General features: G+C 52.8%; 3 protein-coding genes across 7 annotated transcripts; 1 reads left to right on the top strand and 2 right to left on the bottom strand.

Annotated features, from left to right (window-relative positions):
* The first annotated feature begins 6,004 nt into the window (after positions 1 to 6,004).
* On the top strand, positions 6,005 to 6,647 carry DPM3 (dolichyl-phosphate mannosyltransferase subunit 3, regulatory). Of its 2 annotated transcripts, none has more exons than XM_007178445.2 (2): positions 6,005 to 6,117; positions 6,293 to 6,647. In XM_007178445.2, the coding sequence occupies exon 2, from the start codon at positions 6,298 to 6,300 to the stop codon at positions 6,574 to 6,576; it is 279 nt and encodes a 92-aa protein (XP_007178507.1). In that variant the 5' UTR covers positions 6,005 to 6,117; positions 6,293 to 6,297; the 3' UTR covers positions 6,577 to 6,647. The 2 variants fall into 2 exon arrangements, with proteins under 2 accessions (XP_007178507.1, XP_007178508.1); XM_007178446.2 differs by lacking the exon at positions 6,005 to 6,117 and adding an exon at positions 6,135 to 6,183.
* A 439-nt stretch (positions 6,648 to 7,086) lies between these two features.
* Positions 7,087 to 10,063, bottom strand: SLC50A1 (solute carrier family 50 member 1). 4 transcript variants are annotated; one of them, XM_057558361.1, is made up of 6 exons: positions 9,782 to 10,063; positions 8,949 to 9,026; positions 8,684 to 8,807; positions 7,936 to 8,097; positions 7,558 to 7,677; positions 7,087 to 7,476 (listed from the first exon to the last, which is right to left on the bottom strand). In XM_057558361.1, exons 2-6 carry the CDS (start codon positions 9,008 to 9,010, stop codon positions 7,375 to 7,377), a joined length of 570 nt encoding a protein of 189 aa, XP_057414344.1. In that variant the 5' UTR covers positions 9,011 to 9,026; positions 9,782 to 10,063; the 3' UTR covers positions 7,087 to 7,374. The 4 variants fall into 4 exon arrangements, with proteins under 4 accessions (XP_057414344.1, XP_007178510.1, XP_007178509.1 ...); XM_007178448.3 differs by having other exon boundaries at positions 9,625 to 10,059; XM_007178447.2 differs by lacking the exon at positions 9,782 to 10,063 and adding an exon at positions 9,335 to 9,488.
* Positions 10,064 to 10,496: 433 nt separating this feature from the next.
* EFNA1 (ephrin A1) lies at positions 10,497 to 16,767 on the bottom strand. Its single transcript, XM_057558374.1, has 5 exons — positions 16,517 to 16,767; positions 12,887 to 13,182; positions 11,797 to 11,862; positions 11,585 to 11,635; positions 10,497 to 11,409 (listed from the first exon to the last, which is right to left on the bottom strand). The coding sequence occupies exons 1-5, from the start codon at positions 16,606 to 16,608 to the stop codon at positions 11,297 to 11,299; spliced, it is 618 nt and encodes a 205-aa protein (XP_057414357.1). The 5' UTR covers positions 16,609 to 16,767; the 3' UTR covers positions 10,497 to 11,296.
* Between the last annotated feature and the right edge of the window lie 1,417 nt (positions 16,768 to 18,184).

The raw sequence follows: 18,184 nt of genomic DNA, 5'->3' as shown, positions 1-18,184 counted from the left end.
GCCCTGTGTGACAATGAGGCCTGAGCCAAATGGCCCTTATGGTCTTCGAGGAGCCCTTCTCTGAGAATTCCACTCACCTCAAATAAGCTGGACATGTTTCCCCTACTTTTAGGCTGAGGCACTAACAGAAGGGACTGAAAAGTGGGATTCCCTTCTGCACAGGTCAGGACCCCACAGAAAAACCTCCCACACACCCGCATTCTGGGCCAAGAGTTGCTGTGAGAGCTGACCTCAGGCTGCTTCAAGGGAATTTCTGGGACTGAGGTGCATGTACACCGGTGTGTGAAGGCCTAGGCTAACCCTCCAGGGAGATCCCTCCCCTTCCTGCTCTGGGCCTCCAGCCCTCATTTCCAGCCTCTGTGACCCGGGCCTTTTTCTGACTCAGACAGCTTCAGGTTCTAGACATATGTGGGGCAGTAGGAAGGAGCCCAGGTCTTGAAATCAGACAGACCTGAGTTCTAGTTTTGGCTCTGACACCAGGTGAGGGTCCTTGGGCAAGCTGAGTGACCTCTCTGCACCTTAAATTCATCACCTGTAAAATGAGGATAATAATACTTGCCTCAAATTGTGGTAAAGAGGATTGGAATTAAATAACAACGTGGAAGAGCCTAGCATAGCGCTCAACCTACTAGGCATTTGACAAATGTCATTTTCTTCTCCCATGTGATAACAACCATGACCTTGCCAGCCAACTTAGTGCTTTACAGATATTCTCAGTTTCAACACTTACATCAACCTTATGAGATTGATATTCTTACTCTGTGTGGTTAATTTTATGTGTCTTCTTGGCTGGGCCACATTGCCTGGATATTGGGTCAAACATTACTCTGGATGTTTCTTTTTTTTATTTTTTGGCCGCACCATGTGGCGTGCAAGATCTTAGTTCCCCGACCAGGGATCGAACCCATGCTCTCTGCAGTGGAAGTGTGGAGTCCTAACCACTGGACCACCAAGGAATTCCCACTCTGGATGTTTCTGTGAGGGTGTTTTTTTTTTTTTTTAATTATTTATTATTATTTTTGGCTGTGTGGGTCTTCGTTTCTGTGCGAGGGCTTTCTCTAGTTGTGGCAAGCGGGGACCACTCTTCATCGCGGTGCGCGGGCCTCTCACTATCGCGGCCTCTCCCGTTGAGGAGCACAGGCTCCAGACACGCAGGCTCAGTAGTTGTGGCTCACGGGCCTAGTTGCTCCGCGGCATGTGGGATCTTCCCAGACCAGGGCTCGAACCCGTGTGTCCCCTGCATTAGCAGGCAGATTCTCAACCACTGCGCCACCAGGGAAGCCCCAACACAAATACTTTTAAGGGGTCTTTTTTAGGTAGCCTGACCCTGGCTGGCCTTTCCAGCCTCACCTCCTGCCACTCCGCCATGAAGCAGTCTTTGTGCCAGAGACAGACACAGAGGATTACTCACAATGAACTCTCAAGCCTCCCTGCCTTTGTTCAGGCTTTCCCTTGGCTTTGCAAGCTCCGCCCTCAACCGCCACCTGAATTCTCTTACTCATCTTTCCAGTATCACCTTGGGCTTTAGGACCTATTTGATAGAGGCTCATGCCTTCCCTGAAACAGTCAATCCCTTCCTCTGTGTTGTATGTAATTTTGCATATTCTTCCATCTTTAGTGCACTTTAGAATAAGGGCTCCACGGGAATTTCCTGGTTGTCTAGTGGTTAGGACTCTGTGCTCTCACTGCCGAGGGCCTGGGCTCAACCCCTGGTTGGGGAACTAAGATCCTGCAAGCTGCGAGGTGCGGCCGATAAATAAATAAAATAAATAAATATATAAATAGAGGGCTCCAGATTTGGAATTTGTCTCTCACTGAGACCAAAGCTTGCCAAAGGTGGGACTTCCCTGGTGGCGCAGTGGTTAAGAATCTGCCTGCCAATGCAGGCAACACAGGTTCAAGCCCTGGTCCAGGAAGATCCCACATGCCGTGGAGCAACTAAGCCCACGAGCCACCGCGCGCCTAGAGGTGGTGCTCCACAAGAGAAGCCACTGCAATGAGAAGCCCATGCACCGCAGCGAAGAGTAGCCCCCGCTCGATGCAACTAGAAAAAGCCTGCGCACAGCAACAAAGACCCAACACAGCCAAAAAAAAGAAAAAAAAGCTTGCCAAAGGAGAAAACTCCAACAAACGTGAGAAAACTGAAGCTCAGAGAGGTTAATTTACTTGCCCAAGGTCACATAGCTAAGTAAAGGAAAGAGGCAGGACCCAACCTCAGGACATCTGGGGCTCTTAAGTCCCAAACTTTTAACCCCCCAGCTGTACTGCCTTTCATACCCTGCTATAATCATGTGTACTTGTGGCCTGCTGTAGCTGCAGAAGGGTAACGGTCTGTAAAAAGATTGAAGAGAAAGGAGTTGGACCATAAGAATCTGCTGGCTTTCGTCCAATGCTATCCAAAGCCAAAGACCCTGTGTCCAGTAGATGGGAGTCTCTGGAGTAGTTATATTTCCTGGGACCAGGACAGCTGGGTCAGTTTCCCTGGAGACCATCAAATGCTAACCTGTCCTTCCTCCTGCCCCTCATCTTACATTTATAGAAGCCCTCTGGGTTTCCCACGCTGTGCTTGGTCCTGGAGTTACAATGGTCCTGGGTGGCCCAAGCAGGGAAACAAAATACTTACAGCTCAACATGGTAAGTGCCATCTATAAAAGAGAGCCTGTGGGAGCTCAGAGGAGGAAGATGGTATCCAACCCTGCAAGACAGGGTCAAGGCCCAGGAAGGCTGCTTGGAGGACATGATGCTTGAGCTGAACATTAGACAAATATGTACCCACATTTTCTTATGGCGTATTTAGGGTTTCACTTTTCACATGAAGTTTTGTTGAATGCACTGGGAATTTATTTTAGTATAAGATGTGAGGTTGAAATATAACTTAATTTACTTTTTCAAATGGTAAGCTTGTTGCAAATGTTTTTCAAATAATCCATCTTTCCTCACTGGAGATGCCATCTCTATCATATGCTGAAATGGAGTATGTTTGATCTATTTCTTCACTTTTTATTCTGTTCCATCGATCTAGGTAGGGAGATGCTATACCTTAGTGGCAAAGTTTGCAGGCTCTGCAGTCTAGTCTGACTATCTGGGGCATACCTGTTTCTTCATTTGTGAAATGGAGATAATAATAGTACCTACTTCATATGGTGGCTGTAAAGATTGAATTAGATTATGCACATAAAGTACTCATTACAGTGCCTGGCACAGAGTAATCAATCAATGAATGTCAGCTGCTATGACGATCCCTATCTGCCCATTCCCATACCAGTAACCCAGAAAAGTGAAATTACTAAGCATATAGCTTTGAGTCAGATGGGACAGTCTGCTACTTACTACCCTGCATGACCTCGGGCAAGTTACTTACCTTTTACCTTCTCTCTGCTTTGGTTTCCTCATTCATACATGGGGATATAAAAGTACCTACTGCAGCCTGTTGTGAAAATCAAACATGCAGTGTCACAAAGGGCATGACACATAATAGCCCCTCAATGAATGTTTAATCTTCTGCTGATTATTATGACACTATAATTTATTTTCTGTCTTTATGTGTTGCAGGGCAAGCCCCTTCTCGTTATCTTTCCCCCCAGAATTTTCTGGGGAGTGGCAATCTTTCAGGGCCACATCTATTGTGGGTGAATAAGATAGAATTTCTGGATCTGCAAGGCTGATGCCTGGCCCCTGAACTGTGTTGAAAGTCGCTGTGACTAGTGAGGTCTTGAGTGGGTAACCAGTAGGATTTTGGGGAAAGGAGTGGAGGTGGGCCTTTGAAGCTCATATAGCAGGTTTCTAAAAATATTTTAATTTTGCCTTAATTTTTACTTTAACAAAGGAATTTGCATAGTTTAAAAGGCCAACTAGTTCCATAAGGCATTCAATGAAAAATAACAGTCCCCTGCTCCATTCTCCTACCCTCTCCCTACACATACACTCCTCCATAAACCACTCTCAAGTTTCTTGGCTGCTTTTTTGGGTACTTACCTCTATATATTTTTTGTTTGTTTGTTTTTGTTTTGAGCAGTGCTGCACAGCTTCTGGGATCTTAGTTCCCCGACCAGGGATTGAACCTGGGCCACAGCAGTGAAAGCGCTGAGTCCTGATCACTGGACCACTAGGAATTCCCAATATTTCTAAATAACATGTTCATATTATTATTTCTTTCTTTTCTTTTTTTTTTCTATTTTAGATATAATCAATAGACTGCCTGCCATGGAAAATGAGGATACAGTTCTCTCTAATCCTGACTCTCCCCATATACTCCCCTCCTCCACCCTCTCAATTCAAATATATTCCAAATTTTAGTTAAGTCAACACTTAGTGTTTACATTATTATGGCTGTGAAAATATTCTACACAGCTGAGTTATGTAGTGTTTGTGCTAAGACTCTGTGAATCTGTAAAAACTGGTTTTATTAATTAACATCAGGGATATGGGGCTGAGAAACTTCGTTCTCTAAAATCATACAGTCACAGATTTTCTGTTTGAAATTAAGCAGTGAGAATGGAACATCCCACTGTTGCTGGAGGTTTAACGCATGTTGATTACTTTGATACAGAGAAAAAACAGCCTCAATTTCCAGCCTAGGTGGAAGGCTTCAGATATTGGGGTTTTGGACATAACATTGTACAATTATCTTAATTATGTAGTTATCTATTACATAATTATCTAAAATTAGTTAACTTTGTAGTTTCCAAGTGGATTCTCAGTTCACTTCTCAGTCCAGGCTGTTGTTAACTCCTTCACTTACATCTGTGCTTACCTTGAACCTGTCAAAATACTGCTTCATTTAAATACCACCTGAACTCAACCCTTTCCCGTGTATCCTGTAATTCCTGTAATGACTTGGCTTTTTCCTTTGTTTGATGAGCGGCTCCACAGTTCCTCTGGTGTGTGCTCTCTCTTGCAGCAGCAAGTGAATAAACCTAACTATCCAACTACAGTTATGTTCTTAGTGGCCTTTATCAGACAGGCTTTTATAATTCTCCTTCCTTTCTTTTATAACTCTTTGTTTTCCCTGAAGTTGATAATTGCCTGATCTTTCCTTTCACTCGGTTTTCTATATACCTATTATGAATTCATCCCCCAAATTGTGAAAGACATATACACCTTCTCTTAATACCTTAAACACATCAGGTGATTCCTCTGTCCCCACAGTTTTTTTCCCTTAAAGACACCCTCCTGAAGCACTTCTTCTGGCTCCAAGTCTTACTGGTTGCTCCTCTGAGTTTCTCTTTTAAAATATGACAACCTCTGTTCTAACACCTATCTCAGGGCACCTATCTCAGGGCACCTGTTAGTTGTCAATGCAGCTGCTTTCCTGACTCCTGCTTTCCTCCTTCCACCCCAGAAGGGTCCGTGTCTTGACATCTCTATTTCTCCAAAGTCTGTCGTGACGCTCAAGAAACGTTCCACTGAATGAATGAATAAAAGAATAAATAAGTGAATAAATGAATGAATGAATGAGTGGAATTTTTGTGCAGAAGTGAGTTTAAGAGGAACGATATTGGGCTTCCCTGGTGGCACAGTGGTTGAGAATCTGCCTGCCAATGCAGGGGACACGGGTTCAAGCCCTGGTCTGGGAAGATCCCACATGCCGCGGAGCAGCTGGGCCCGTGAGCCACAATTACTGAGCCTGCGCGTCTGGAGCCTGTGCTCCGCAACAAGAGAGGCCACCATAGTGAGAGGCCCGCGCACCGCGATGAAGAGTGGTCCCCACTTGCCGCAACTAGAGAAAGCCCTCGCACAGAAACGAAGACCCAACACAGCCAAAAATAAATAAAAATAAATAAAAATTAAAAAAAAAAAAAAAGAGGAACGATATTACATTCCCATCTTGTCGCAAGGCTTAAGGGTGTCCTTAGGCTGTCTACAAGCCCCACGCCAGCTTGGAGTGGGGTCTCGAGGGAGGGAAGCAGCACCGAAAACCCTCTGGGCCCAGGTCGCGGCTGCCGGCGCGAAGCCGTCTGAGCACAGCCTAGGTCAAGACCGCGGCCACGAGCCTGCCAGGCGCCTCTCGAGGACTACAACTCCCAGAAGGCCGCGCGGCGGCGGAGCACGAGCCGTGGAGGATTCCGGACGCTGACGTCGGAGCCGTGCGGCGCAGGGAAGACGCTGGCCGGGGAGGTAAGTGTAGAAGGAGGGCTGAGGGCTGAGAGCGGAGGGCGGGAGCGACGGAGGAGCGGCCCTGAGGTTAGGTGGTACGGAGTGGGGGTGAGGTAGAAGGACAGGGAATGAGTTTCAAATGAAGAGCGGGTAGCAGGGTGTCAGGGACCTCGAGCTCTGCTTCCTCTTCCCGCAGTGACCATGACGAAATTAGCGCAGTGGCTGTGGGGGCTGGCGCTCCTGGGCTCCACCTGGGCTGCTTTGACCATGGGAGCCCTGGGCCTGGAGCTGCCCTCGTCTTGCCGGGAGGTCCTGTGGTCACTGCCCGCCTACTTGCTGGTGTCCGCCGGCTGCTATGCACTGGGTACTGTGGGCTATCGCGTGGCCACTTTTCACGATTGCGAGGACGCCGCCCGCGAGCTGCAGAGCCAGATCCAGGAGGCCCGAGCCGACTTGGCCCGCAGGGGGATGCGCTTCTGACACCCTAACCTCATTCCCGCACGGACAGCCTGCTCTCCCCTCCCCCATTAAAGCGCCAGTTTATTTTCTAACTTTGGTTTGAGTATGGAGTATGGATGATGGGAATTGGGGATTCTGTGTACCAGCTGTTGAGAAGTGAGAGGTAGAAGAGCCACCTTCCTGAGGCTCTCTCAGCCTTTATCTTTGCATTCTGCTGGTACTTCCTCCTATTTGCTCCGAAGGAGGCAAAGACGCCCTTCTCAAGATCTCTCAGAATGGAAAAATCATTTCACTTTCCTGGTCTTTTTAGCCCTGTTAGGAAGGACTTCTTGAAGCCTATTCTTCTTCATAACATCCAAGCTCTGTTCTTTTTAAGGCCTTCCTACGTCTTTACAACTTCTTGGTTCTTTCAGATACCTTTTCTGAGCCAACCCTACCAGCCCAAGAGTAACTGTGGATCAGACAGTTCCCCTCTACCCTTCACCAAACCAGGCAGGTTGACTATCCCTGAACAGAGAACGAGCCTTGATGGGCAAGGGGTAGGGAACAGTTTATTTTAAGGCACATTCTAAAGATTTCACCCCGACCTCCAAAATTAAAAAATAAAATCTTGAAAAAAAATAAAAGTGATTCATCTCCCAGGTTCCATACAGTCTTCTAAGTAAAGCCCTTTCTTTAGTCCCTGGATTCTCAAAGCAGTTCTTTTCCTTTACCACAACGCACTTCGCCAGTGGAGGTGACCAGCAGGAAGAGCTGAAACAAGGAGATTTCTTTGGTAGTAGGTTGGCATTAAGGTGCCCAGTGGTCAGGTGAACTCCCTCAGGTTTGTAGAAGCTGATAGTTCCTGTCTTGCTCCTGGGGGTACTTCCAGAAAAGCCAGAAGCGAATGAAGCTGGTGAGGATTCCTGGAAGGTTGGGCACCTGAAATCACAAGGGCTGCTATGAGGAGAGGAGCTGATTTTCCACCTCGTACACCTGTCACCCTGCCCCTGTTCTGCTTACCACAATGTAGGGATCTTTTAGTCGAAACCCATAGAACGTCCAGGAGGCAGAGGTGAGGAGGGTGGCAATGGTGAGTGAAAAGGAGAGACGTTGGGTCGATTTAGTACGAATGACCTTGGCCTGTGGGAAAGGATGAAAGACACTCTTAGCAAGGCACATAGTAAATCTCCCACCTTGCCTAAGAATTTCCTCAGAAAAAAAGTCAAACGTCCTCTCTGATCTTCTGTTACCCAAACTTTCCCTCCTGCCCCCCACTCACCCAACTCTACTGCCCCGTCTCCTTCCAGGATTTAGGTCTTTCCTTCCTCTGGAGTATAAGCTACAGTCTCTGGCTATGGGAGACTTATCTCCCTTTCCTCCCTGGACACCCCCACTCACCAAGTCAGCTAGTGGTGAGAGGTACATACTGATGGTGAAGACACTGCAGAAGAGGCCCAGCTGCTGAAGCCGGGTCTCAGTGTCGGGCACCAGGAGCCAAAAGTAGCCAAAACCCAGGACAAGGACCCCCAGCAGGGTTGCAGTCTGAAGGAGCACAGCATGCTGCAGAGGAGAGAGTAGCCTTACTTCTGGATGTACCAGGAGCCCTCTCTGACTCTGCTGCTGGAATTAATTCATCCTGCCCTCTCCCATGCTCCAGTTGGGGAGCCAACCTTTGCCCAAGCCTCCAGTATTGCACTTGTCACATCCTCTTTCCCACCAGTGACTTAAGCACATGTCTGATCCACCCACAACCCTGGAGGTTTCTAGGAGAGGGAAAGGTATCTTTTTTTGGTGACCTTGCTACACAGAGTAGGAGCTTAATGCTTGTATGAATGGGGAAGCAGAGCGGATCATCTCTCTCAGCCACTGGCACTGACTTTGAAGGAACTATGGAGACAAAATCCCTTTCCACGCAGTTTGTTGGGCAGCAAGGCACCATCAGGCTAGGCAGAGCTAGCAGCATTGCCAGAATGGGGGACAATATGTGAGTCTCAGAAGGCTGGCTTCATGGCGGAAGGAGGACTGCAAGGCTGGAGGGGTCTTCCAGGAAAAGTTGGCAGTGCCAGCCTGTTATAGTCTTCTAGGAAACAATGTTTGCCCTGCCAGCAAGGCAGGGCAGGGCATGCAGCAGAGGAAGGGGCTCTACCTTCCGATGGCAGTAGTGCAGATACACCAAGATATACAGGGTCTGAAGCACAGCACCCACGGCGTTGACGACGATTAGCGTCCAGTTTCCCTTCAGGGCCCCATAACTCAGCCAGCTCAGGTTGCTGCAGGGTGGAGGGGAGGGACATTCGCCCGCGGGGTTGAGTGTGAGCGGGGGGACCCGAGGGGCCTCGTCCATATTCCTCCTCACCCCTCCCCAACCTCCCTCAGACAGCCTTTCCCGCCGCAGGCATCGCCCCTCTCACTTGACATCCGTGGTGAGAAAGGGCAGGAACTGGACACTGTCCACACTCCGGGTCATCCGCATGTGCTTGAGGTCCGAGCTGTAACGGGGACCCGAAGGCAGGGGGGAGAGGTGGAAAGGGAGAACCAGGCTGCTGGGGCGTTGAAATACCCGATGCCTGTCATCCTTTCTGGACAACTGCAGACCCCCGGCCCTACCCTCAGCACCCTGGCCTTCTCCCTCAGGTAAACTGACCAGCCTTGCCCTTGTACCCCGGCCCTCTCGACCCGATTCCACTTTGACCCTAGGTTCCAGATGCAGCCTGGGGCTGCGGCCACGTCTCTGTCCCCTCTCTCTCCTTTCCTGACTTCCTGGTCCTGCCCCAGCCCAGCCCGCCCGCGCTCTCACAGGCCGGTGGAGAACATGCCGAGGGTGAAGAGCACGCAAGCTCCGGAAAGAAGCGAGTCGGCCAATCCGCCCGCCTCCATCCCTCCCCGAGTCGGATCCCGAGCTCGGCGCCTGGGGCCAGCTAGCAGGATCCGGAGCCCGCGACGCCGGAGCCCCGCCCCTTTGCGCCCCCGGCTCCGCCCCTGCGCGCTCAGCCGTCCCCCCGGAAACTGAACCGGAACCCGGCCCACCCTTAGAACGTCAAGCCGGAGCTGAGGTCCCGCCCCTCCGAGGGCCTGTCCCGACCCTACCGGCCCGCTGTCGGCTCGCAGGGTTGCCTGTCTTCCTGTTGCTCTCGGTTTTCTGGCCGGTCTCCTTCCTAAGGCTCCGCGGATTTGTCCCCGGCATCAGCCGCTCCACACTCTCTGCTTACTCCTTGGATCACCCAGACCCCCAGCCTCAACTCACTTTCCCACAGGCCGCGAGCCTACGTGGTAGAACTCAAAAGCTTGCTACGCGGACTTCAACACGCTTTCACGGAGGGCCGCAGCTCAGAACTTCAGTTGCCCAGGGTTTGGGAGATTTTTCGCTGTTTGCTGAAGCCTCTTTCCGGCCTCTTCCCTAAGTAACAGGGACTGCCAGGAATCACCAAGTCTTTGTGAGATGCCCTCCCCCTTCAGCCACATTGCCGGCTTTCCCTGACTTGGCCAATCCACTGGACAAACGTATATCACCGACCCCCCTAGTCCAACCAACTTGCTGCCGGGAACTTTCCCTCCCAGCCTCCCACACATCTCTGCTGGTGGGGCTGTGGGGCGAGCCGCATGCCTCAGCTGGCAGGCGTTCTGAGCGGCTGCCCTGACTCACCCAAGAGCCTGAGTACCTCAACAGTACGCCAAAGCCCAGCGCTGAGAGGGTGCGAGTGGGGCGGAGGTTGGACAGGAGGAACTTCCAGAGTGGGGTGCAGCCTAGAACCCGAGAGACTGCTGTGGGGAGCACTCCTGTCCTGGACAACCCTCAGAGGAGGAAACACCCCACCCTTGTGGGCTGGTGAGGGGCATGTATTCTTTTCAGAGAGAGGGGAAAAAACTCAAACCCAATTGCTACTGATGATATACCACAGAGCCTAGCAGCAGCAGGGACTCAATGGTCATAAATTAGGATGGAAGGGCAGAAAAGCATGTCCAAAAAAACAAACACATTGCTTTATTTTGAGACAAAGAACATTGTATAAAAAAACTCCAGTTGTAGAAATCAGCAGACACACATCTAGTTCATATACAGATTCTGTACTCGTGGGCCCTGCCCTTCAGGCTACAGTCAGTCTAGGCACAGACTCTGTGCACATGGGCACTGCCCTTACAGCTACACTCTAAGAACAGGTTGGCACAGCCCCCCTGCTGGCGCAGCTCCGCGGAGTGATGCCCCAGGGTGGGAGAGGATGTAATGCCTGGCTACAGTCCTCTCCGTGGCACCTCCACAGAGGAAAGTCTTGGGGGAGATGCTGGGTCAGCCCAAGCATGCTGCCTCTCCTGTTCCTGGCTCCCAAGCAGGAAACTTGTCTCTTGCTTTTCCTTCAGAGCCATCCTGGCTCTCTCTGGGAGGGACATCTTCGCCAAGCTCAGTGTCCATCCATGTAAGCCCAAGCCCCTTTCAGCTCGGCTCCCACAGTGCCCTTCTTAAGAGGCCATGTCCGCACAGCTCGTTTCTTTGGCTTAAGGGCAGGAATGGAGGGGAAAGGACTGTCTCCACTTCTTTGTCCATCCCTCTGAGGTGGAGGCGAGGATGGCACTGTCAGGCTTGCTGACCTCCTTTGGGTTGAAAGCTTTAATACTGACCCGTTTTGAGGCTGCTGGGTGGCAGCTTGTGCATGTGGTAGGAGTGGTTCCCAGGACTAGGGCTTTGGGAGGGGCCCCAGGCAGGTGAGGGAGGCCCGCCCTGCCCCCTCAGTTCCAGTTCTTACAGTGCGTGCGGCATACACCTTCATGGGGTTTGCAGCAGCAGGAATGGCAGGAGCAGCACAGCCCAGGCGAGTGGGAAGAGGCGGGGGGCGGCACTGTGACCAATGCTATGTAGAACCTGCACCTCTGGGTCATCTGCAAGGTGAGAGGGCAGAGGCCCCCAAGGTGAGCGGTCCCCGCTATTGGCACTGGCCCTCAGCCCAGCGAGGCTTCCCCTGCCCCTGCCTGGCAAAAGAGCCACCTCCTGTACCCAACCTCTTCAAGCAGACCCCCTGTTGTGCCCCAGGCCCAATTTGCTCCAGCCACCTACCTGCTGGAAGTCTCTTCTCCTGTGCATTGGCATGGGCCTGAGGACTGTGAGCTGAAAGGGTGGTCTTAGGTCAGGTACTTGGTACACCAAGGAGGCAGAGGGGTGGGAATGCTGGGTGGGCTGGGCAGTGGGACTTCCCAACCATCCCACATCACTAGACCAGGCCCAGGATAGGGATGCAGCAAGGAGACCCACAAGGCTGTGACACTCACTGATTTTGCCACTGACGGTCACCTTCAACCTCAAGCACTGGTCTTCCTGGTGGTGGATGGGTTTGGCTACAAAATAAGTCCAGAGAGTGATAAGGAAGGAAACTTTTTTGGAAGAAAATAAAAGCATAAATGCCTCTGACCCTGCTTTCTCGGTCCTTACTCATTTTAATCCCTCTCTTCCCTCTAATCTTTGATTCTCACCTTCCTTAGTTTTTGCCCACTTTCTGCCCCAAGTTCAGTCTAAGCTCCCATTCTTGGGAATAACCCCTGACTTTGGAGGTGGTGGTAAAAAGAACATAGACACTGTCCCCTCCCTACAGCCCATCCTCCATTCCTCCCAGCCTGAAGTTGGGGGCAACCTGCACAATATGCTCCCCTTACCCAGCCACTTTGTCCTCGCCCTGCCTAAGCCCCACTGACAGGGTGAGGCCTGGATTCATTCTATACAAAGCTGATCTCACAACTTGTAAAATCCACCAGTGGCTCTCCACTGCCCTCAGGATAAAATCCAAACTCCTTAGCACTTCTTAGGCCCCCATGCTCTGCCCTGTCTACTTCTCCAAGCTCCTATCTCCCCACTTCCAAGTGTGCCTCCTGCTCCAGTCAGTCTGAACCATATGAAGTTCCCTGAAGATGTCATGCTCCCTTTGCACATGTCCCCTTGTTTGGCCAGCTCCTCTGTCTGTCCTAAACTCTTGGGTCATCTTCCCCAGGAAGCCTTCTCTGAGGTGCCCCCCAAACCCAGACTAGCAGGTACTCAAGTCATTTCCGCAGGGCCCCTGAGCTCATATCTACCATATCACCCTGTTCTAATGGTCTGTTAATCTATGTATGTCCCTTTCCAGGTTCCTGGAGGACAGAGACTCTGTAATGTTTTATTTATCTCTGCGCCTACAGTGCCAAGCAGAGTGCCCAGGACACAGTAGAAGCTCACTCCACATTTGTAATGGGAATGAACAAAAACAGACTTCAGGGTTGGAAGGGGCCGTCTGCTGCTTGCCTTCCCACTAAGCATGTACCGAAGCATGTACATCATGCCAGGTGCGTCCCCCAGTGTGTGCACCTGTGTGCATGCCTCCCGGGCACTCACAGATGTAGTAGTAGCTGTGTCCCTCTTTGAACTCCTTGCCCAGGGTAAAGGGTGTGAAGCGCTGGAACTTCTCAGACAGCTTCTCTGGGCCATGCCTGGCACTGGGCTGGTTGCACTGCCAGCGGACCTGGTCCTTGGATTGGGGTTGGCACAGTTGGTACTGCTCATGCTCCACCAGGTACAGTGTGTACCGCTCCATGGCAGCGTCTGCCACAGAGTCATCCTCATAATGAGGACAGATGATGTCCAGGTAGTCATTTAACTGCACATGTACTGTGTAGTCCTCACTCCGAAACCTGGGCATGCGCAGAGGTAGAGAAAGCAGGTGGTCACTCGGAAGCCAGGCCAGAGCCTTGAGCTTCCAAATGTTTACATGACCCCTCACATTTCATACTGGACCACCGCCCCCACCAAAGATTTTTAAAAAATCTTAACTTCCAGTATTTAATTTACTGATCTTGATCTCTTAAATATCTTTCCACCATCTCCAAACATTCCCACCACCGTCTGCCACTAATCCTCTAAATAGCATCCACTTAGTATCTTTCAGGTACCAAGGCACTTCCCATAACCTCCCTGATATTTACCCAAGGATGGGCTTCTAAATATTTCCTCTGCTCACTCTTCTACCTATAAATATTTCCCCAACTCTATTCTACCACTTGCTCCTTTAACTGCTATTAGACCTCAATCTGAGACCCTACTGGCCCATTCTATAATCAAGATCCACATCACCCTTTTTCTTTCCCATGCTAGTACTCGGCATCCAACAATCTGTCTTCACTTCTCTTACTCCTCTCATTTTTCCCCTTGACCCACTGAGTATATCTCACGTTGTTCAACTTCACTTTTCCCCCAACACCCAGGACATCCATGCCCACAGATAATGTCCAGTCCTTTTGAGTTAAATTGCTTTAATCAATTCGTCCAGTCCCCTCAAATCTCCCCTTCTAGCTACTCAAATCTATGCTCAGCTCTCCTTGTCCACTTCTCTCAAAGCACCCCAAAACCTCTCTGTCCCTTTATCTCCAAAAGCCATACTTTCACCTCTCGTGAAATGAGCTCCAGAAATGCTGGAGTTCTCAGATCTGAGAAGGCCTCTCCTCTCCTTCTTCCCAAGGTGGAGCCAGCTCCCCTCCCCCAGCCCATTCCCCCCAGGCTCCAAAGGCTCCAGCCGGACTGCCCACTGACCCCTCCCCCCCAGCTCTAGACACCTGGCTCCAGTCTAGGTGGGGCCCTAGTAGGGGAAAAAGTGCCTCCCCACCTCCCTCTCCAAGCCGGTCAGCTTCTCTGAATTCCCCCAAGCACTGCCAGCTAGAGACTCAGCAGAGTTGGCTGCCAACTTGCTTCAAACCAAAGCCAGGGGCATGGGTGGTGGGGAGAGGGGCAGGGGTTAGGCGAAGAGGCCTCTGAGGTGGGCACCCACTGCCCAGTCAGCATGACCCTTAAGAGGCCTGGCTTTGCAGGAGCATGCCAGTGCTCCAGCTGGGCTTACCAAGGCCCCTCCCCCACCCTGGGGAAAAGAGAGAGAGAGAGAGAGAGAGAGAGAGAGAGAGAGAGGGAGGGAGGGAGGGAGAGAGAGAGAGGGAGGGAGGAGGAGCAGAGAGAGGCTTTTAAAATTCCTCTCTGGAGAGATAAACATAGAAGCCATTTCAGAACAGGTATTTCAGCTCTGGGTCTGGCGTCTTTCCTCCATTCCTGTGACGGGCACTGACTCATTCTTCATCTACCTCTGCCACCCACCCCGGCATTCATGAGAACCTGTGAAAATTTCCCTTGTCAAATGTGGACAGCCCCCAGGACCCCAGGATGGCCCAGTGCCCACTTGCTCTGGGCACTGTCCTCCAGGCAAAGGGAGCTGACAGGTCTGGATGGGTGGGGTACCTGCCCCTCTAGCACCAAGGAGGCCAGGGTGCAGCTCACAGTGGCACTGCCCTTCTTCCCATGCTGCCCCCTGCCTGGGGCCTGGAGATCCCAGGGCTGATGCCCACTGCCCTGAGTCACCCATGCCAGCCTCATACCCACCCAGCTCATTACCACCTCGTCTTTGCCCTCAAGCTGGGCCTGGCTTGGCTGCTTGTGGCCTCCACTCTGGGCTGGCTTTCTGTTTAGTCCTGGGTATGGTAGAGTGTGTGTGTGTGTGTGTGTGTGTGTGTGTGTGTGTCCAGATGGACAGGGCAGAAGCTGTGCTTGGTGGGTGCGCCCATCACCCCCTCCTGGGGGTACAATCTGCTCCACTTAGCACTCCCTTGACTCTTGCTCTCCATCTGGGAAAGGGGGGCAGCGGCGTCAGGGAAGGCGGGGAGGGGGGGCAAGGAAGAGGCTCCTTCCTGAAAGAGAGGAAACCTGGGAGCTTGGGAACGGAAAAGGCCAGGGTCCCCCCCTCCCTACTCATGGCTTCCTGTCCCCTCCTCCTCCTTCAGCCAACACCTGGCACGGGCATAAACAGGGACTTTGCTCTCTCCCTCTAGGACAAGATTGGGTCAAAGAAGCAAAGAACAGACAGCAAGGAGTGAGGTGGGGGAGGGCTGACTGCACTGCCCTGTCAGGCGGCCAGTGGGCAAGAAGGCATTGCCCTCTGGGGTTGGCAGCTGGCTGTTCCCTCCCTGCCCAACTCGCCACAGACGACAGACCCCCTACCAGGCAATGCTGCCACAGGGTCAACAGGAAACTGGCACAGTCTTTTTCTCAAAGGGAGTGGAGGGTAGGCCTGCTAGGGCTGCGGGTGGCTGGGCTGAGTGAAGTGTTTTTCCCCCCGACCCCAAGGTGTCCAGCCCTCCTCTCCTTACTCCACCTTACCCCCCTCTCCCGTTTTCCTGCAAATATTGTTCCCATAACTTCAGAAAACTCAAGAACAAAGAACAAAGGGTCCGATGGAGCTTCTCCCTCCCTGTACCATTTGCCTCACAGCCCTAAACCTGCCCCGGAGAAATTAACTCCTTCCTGCCCAGAGCCCTTTGTAACCCTTTTAACCCCTTCCTGTCCTCTGGAACCTTTCCCACGACCTCCCTCTCCCCTTCTCTTCAGTTTTACTACCTGAACCTCAGATACCCTCAAGCCTACCCACACACAGCATGTGCCTCATTCATGCCACCTCAAAAGACTCTTGAGGGGGGAGGGCTTTCCAGGGTGACCTTAAATACAGAATGAACACTTAATGCTGGCAGCCCAGGTCCCTCCTGAAGGGTCCTTCCAGGATTACAATAAGCATTCTGCTTACTCCGGATGTCAAGACCTGTCAGTGTGGGCAGATGCCCAAGTAACACACAAGGAGAGGCACAGAGGCTTTCTCAGTGGAAGGGCCTAGAACAAGAGCCTTGGCGGCCAGAGAGAGTGGCCCCTGCTAAGGGCAGGAACTGTTCAACGCGGGTCCCTCACTTCGGAGTAACAGGGGTGCCAGAGGGAAGGAAAAGAGGGGCAGAGACAGTACCTGTGCAAGCAGACGCGGGCAGGGTCCTGCCCTGGGGTGGGGTGCTCCCAGCTATGGGGGAGAAGAAAGTCTATGGGATCCCTCCCGCCTACGGTCACCTCCCCGAGACTCAGGTTAGGGGCTAGCCGGGACAGTTAACCTGGAAGGGGGAGCAGTGCCAAGCGGGCGCCCAGGCTGTCGGCCGGAGACTCGGGGCTTACTTGGGGTTTGAACTGTTCCAGAAGACGGTGTGGCGGTCAGCAGCGGCCAGACTGCAGCACAGACCCAAGAGAGGGGCCCAGAGGAACTCCATAGCGCGGGGCCGGGCCAGGCCGGGCGGGGACGAAGGGCTCCTCCGGCTCTGGGTTCCCGCAGGCTTTCTCCGCGGCGCACTCAGCACAGTGCTCACAGCTCTGGGCCCTCCGCCTCGCGACTCCGCCTTTTGGGCCGGCGCCGCCCGACACCCCGCCCCGCCCCCGCCCCCGCCCCCGCCCCGCCCGGCGCGCGGCTGCCCTGGGCCTGGGGGCTGGGGAGGTGGAGGAGGGGAGGGCAGGGGGGGAGGGGAGGGGAGGAGAGGGGAGCAAAGCGCGCACCTCCGCCCGACAAATCTGCTCAGCGCTGTGTGTTTGCTCACTCGTGGATCCGCGTGCAGCTTTGTGGGCCTGTGCGAGGTGGTGGGTCTGTGTCCCCCGCGCAGTCTCGTGCGGGAGAAGGGAACGAACTCCACGTGCGGGTCTGCTAACCAGCGGGTGCGGGACCCGGCTGGCGGGCGCCCTGCGCCGATCTTGAAGGGTGCGAGGTTGTTGATAGGTCCCGCACCTTTCCCGAGCCTTGCACACCCAGGCTCGGGCGCCCGCGTTTCCACACTCTCCTCCTACCCACCCCCTTCCTGGACTCTGCGCTCGGCTGCCCCTCCCCACACACGCTGCTGTTTGTTTTTGTTGGGTTTGTCAATGTTGTCTTTGTTCGGGAGATTGTGTCATCGCCTAGATGCCGGGAATAAAGTGCAACCCTGTGTGTGATCAAGTGTGTAACGTGTGCGGCCGGGGCTTAGGGCGCCTCTGTCCGTCAGTGCCTGTGAGAGGGAGGAACACTCGGGATTCTGGGCCCGCGAGGGGGTTCGCTCTTGTTTCTAGGGCTCCAAAGGGCACTAATGACCTGTGTGTGAGTGTGTTCTAACACCTGTGTACCGTGCGAACAGGCTTTGAATATGGACTGTGAGAATCTGGGCCTGAAGGGTGACAAACTGTAACCACAGATGTGCATCTGGCATGTGTAAATACGTGTGATGGCGCGCAAGTGTGAAAGCATTTGTGAGTAGTATCACAGCCGCGTGTGGGGAAGCGTGTGAAACTTTGACGTACGTATGCTAATGTTTGTGAACAGCGTGTGAAGAGGAGGGGAAACATGCACAGGCGAGCAACGTCTGGGGGCTGGGGGCTGAAGGCGGGGAGGGGGTTTTTGTGCAGCGTCCCAGACTGGGAGACTGGGTCTGGCCCAGTTTGGGCTGGGTCTCCCAGTCAGTCAGGCCCCAGTATCCAGCTCGCTACCCCGCACCCCGAGCAGTGTAAACAAAGCCGCTGGAATTCGCCTCTCGGGGCTCCTCTCCCCGCCGGGATCTGCACCGTCTGGGGCAGGGGTTGGCGGGTGGGTGTCTGCCTCCCAGATCTCGGGGCGGAGAGGGCGGGCAGGTGTTTGATCAGGTTCGTGTGTGTGTGTGTGTGTATCTGGAGCTGGAAGTCCTAATGCTGTATGACTGCGTGCGTTTGGTGATTCATGTGTGTAATTGTGTGGCTGTTTGCATGCCCGTCCGGAGTTGATTTTGCGAGTCTGTGCACACCCCTGGCCAGCCCTTCCAAGCGGCTGAGCAACGCGGGAAGCCGCAGACC

Source organism: Balaenoptera acutorostrata, chromosome 1, assembly GCF_949987535.1.
Source record: "Balaenoptera acutorostrata chromosome 1, mBalAcu1.1, whole genome shotgun sequence".
NCBI classification, from domain to species: domain Eukaryota; kingdom Metazoa; phylum Chordata; class Mammalia; order Artiodactyla; family Balaenopteridae; genus Balaenoptera; species Balaenoptera acutorostrata.
This window is presented reverse-complemented; position numbering and strand designations above follow the sequence as displayed.

Bases quoted from the DNA above. Each gene is read 5' to 3' on its own strand.
- DPM3 (XM_007178445.2), top strand. From the start codon at position 6,298: ATGACGAAATTAGCGCAGTGGCTGTGGGGGCTGGCGCTCCTGGGCTCC.
- SLC50A1 (XM_007178447.2), bottom strand. From the start codon at position 9,414: ATGGAGGCGGGCGGATTGGCCGACTCGCTTCTTTCCGGAGCTTGCGTG. The intron at 8,098-8,683 runs GTAGAGCCCCTT...TCTCCTCTGCAG, and splicing joins TGCACTACTGCCATCGGAAG to CATGCTGTGCTCCTTCAGAC. The intron at 7,678-7,935 runs GTGAGTGGGGGT...CCTTTCCCACAG, and splicing joins TCTCACCACTAGCTGACTTG to GCCAAGGTCATTCGTACTAA.
- EFNA1 (XM_057558374.1), bottom strand. From the start codon at position 16,608: ATGGAGTTCCTCTGGGCCCCTCTCTTGGGTCTGTGCTGCAGTCTGGCC. The intron at 13,183-16,516 runs GTAAGCCCCGAG...GCGCATGCCCAG, and splicing joins TGGAACAGTTCAAACCCCAA to GTTTCGGAGTGAGGACTACA. The intron at 11,410-11,584 runs GTAGGTGGCTGG...CTCACCTTGCAG, and splicing joins GGAGAAGAGACTTCCAGCAG to ATGACCCAGAGGTGCAGGTT.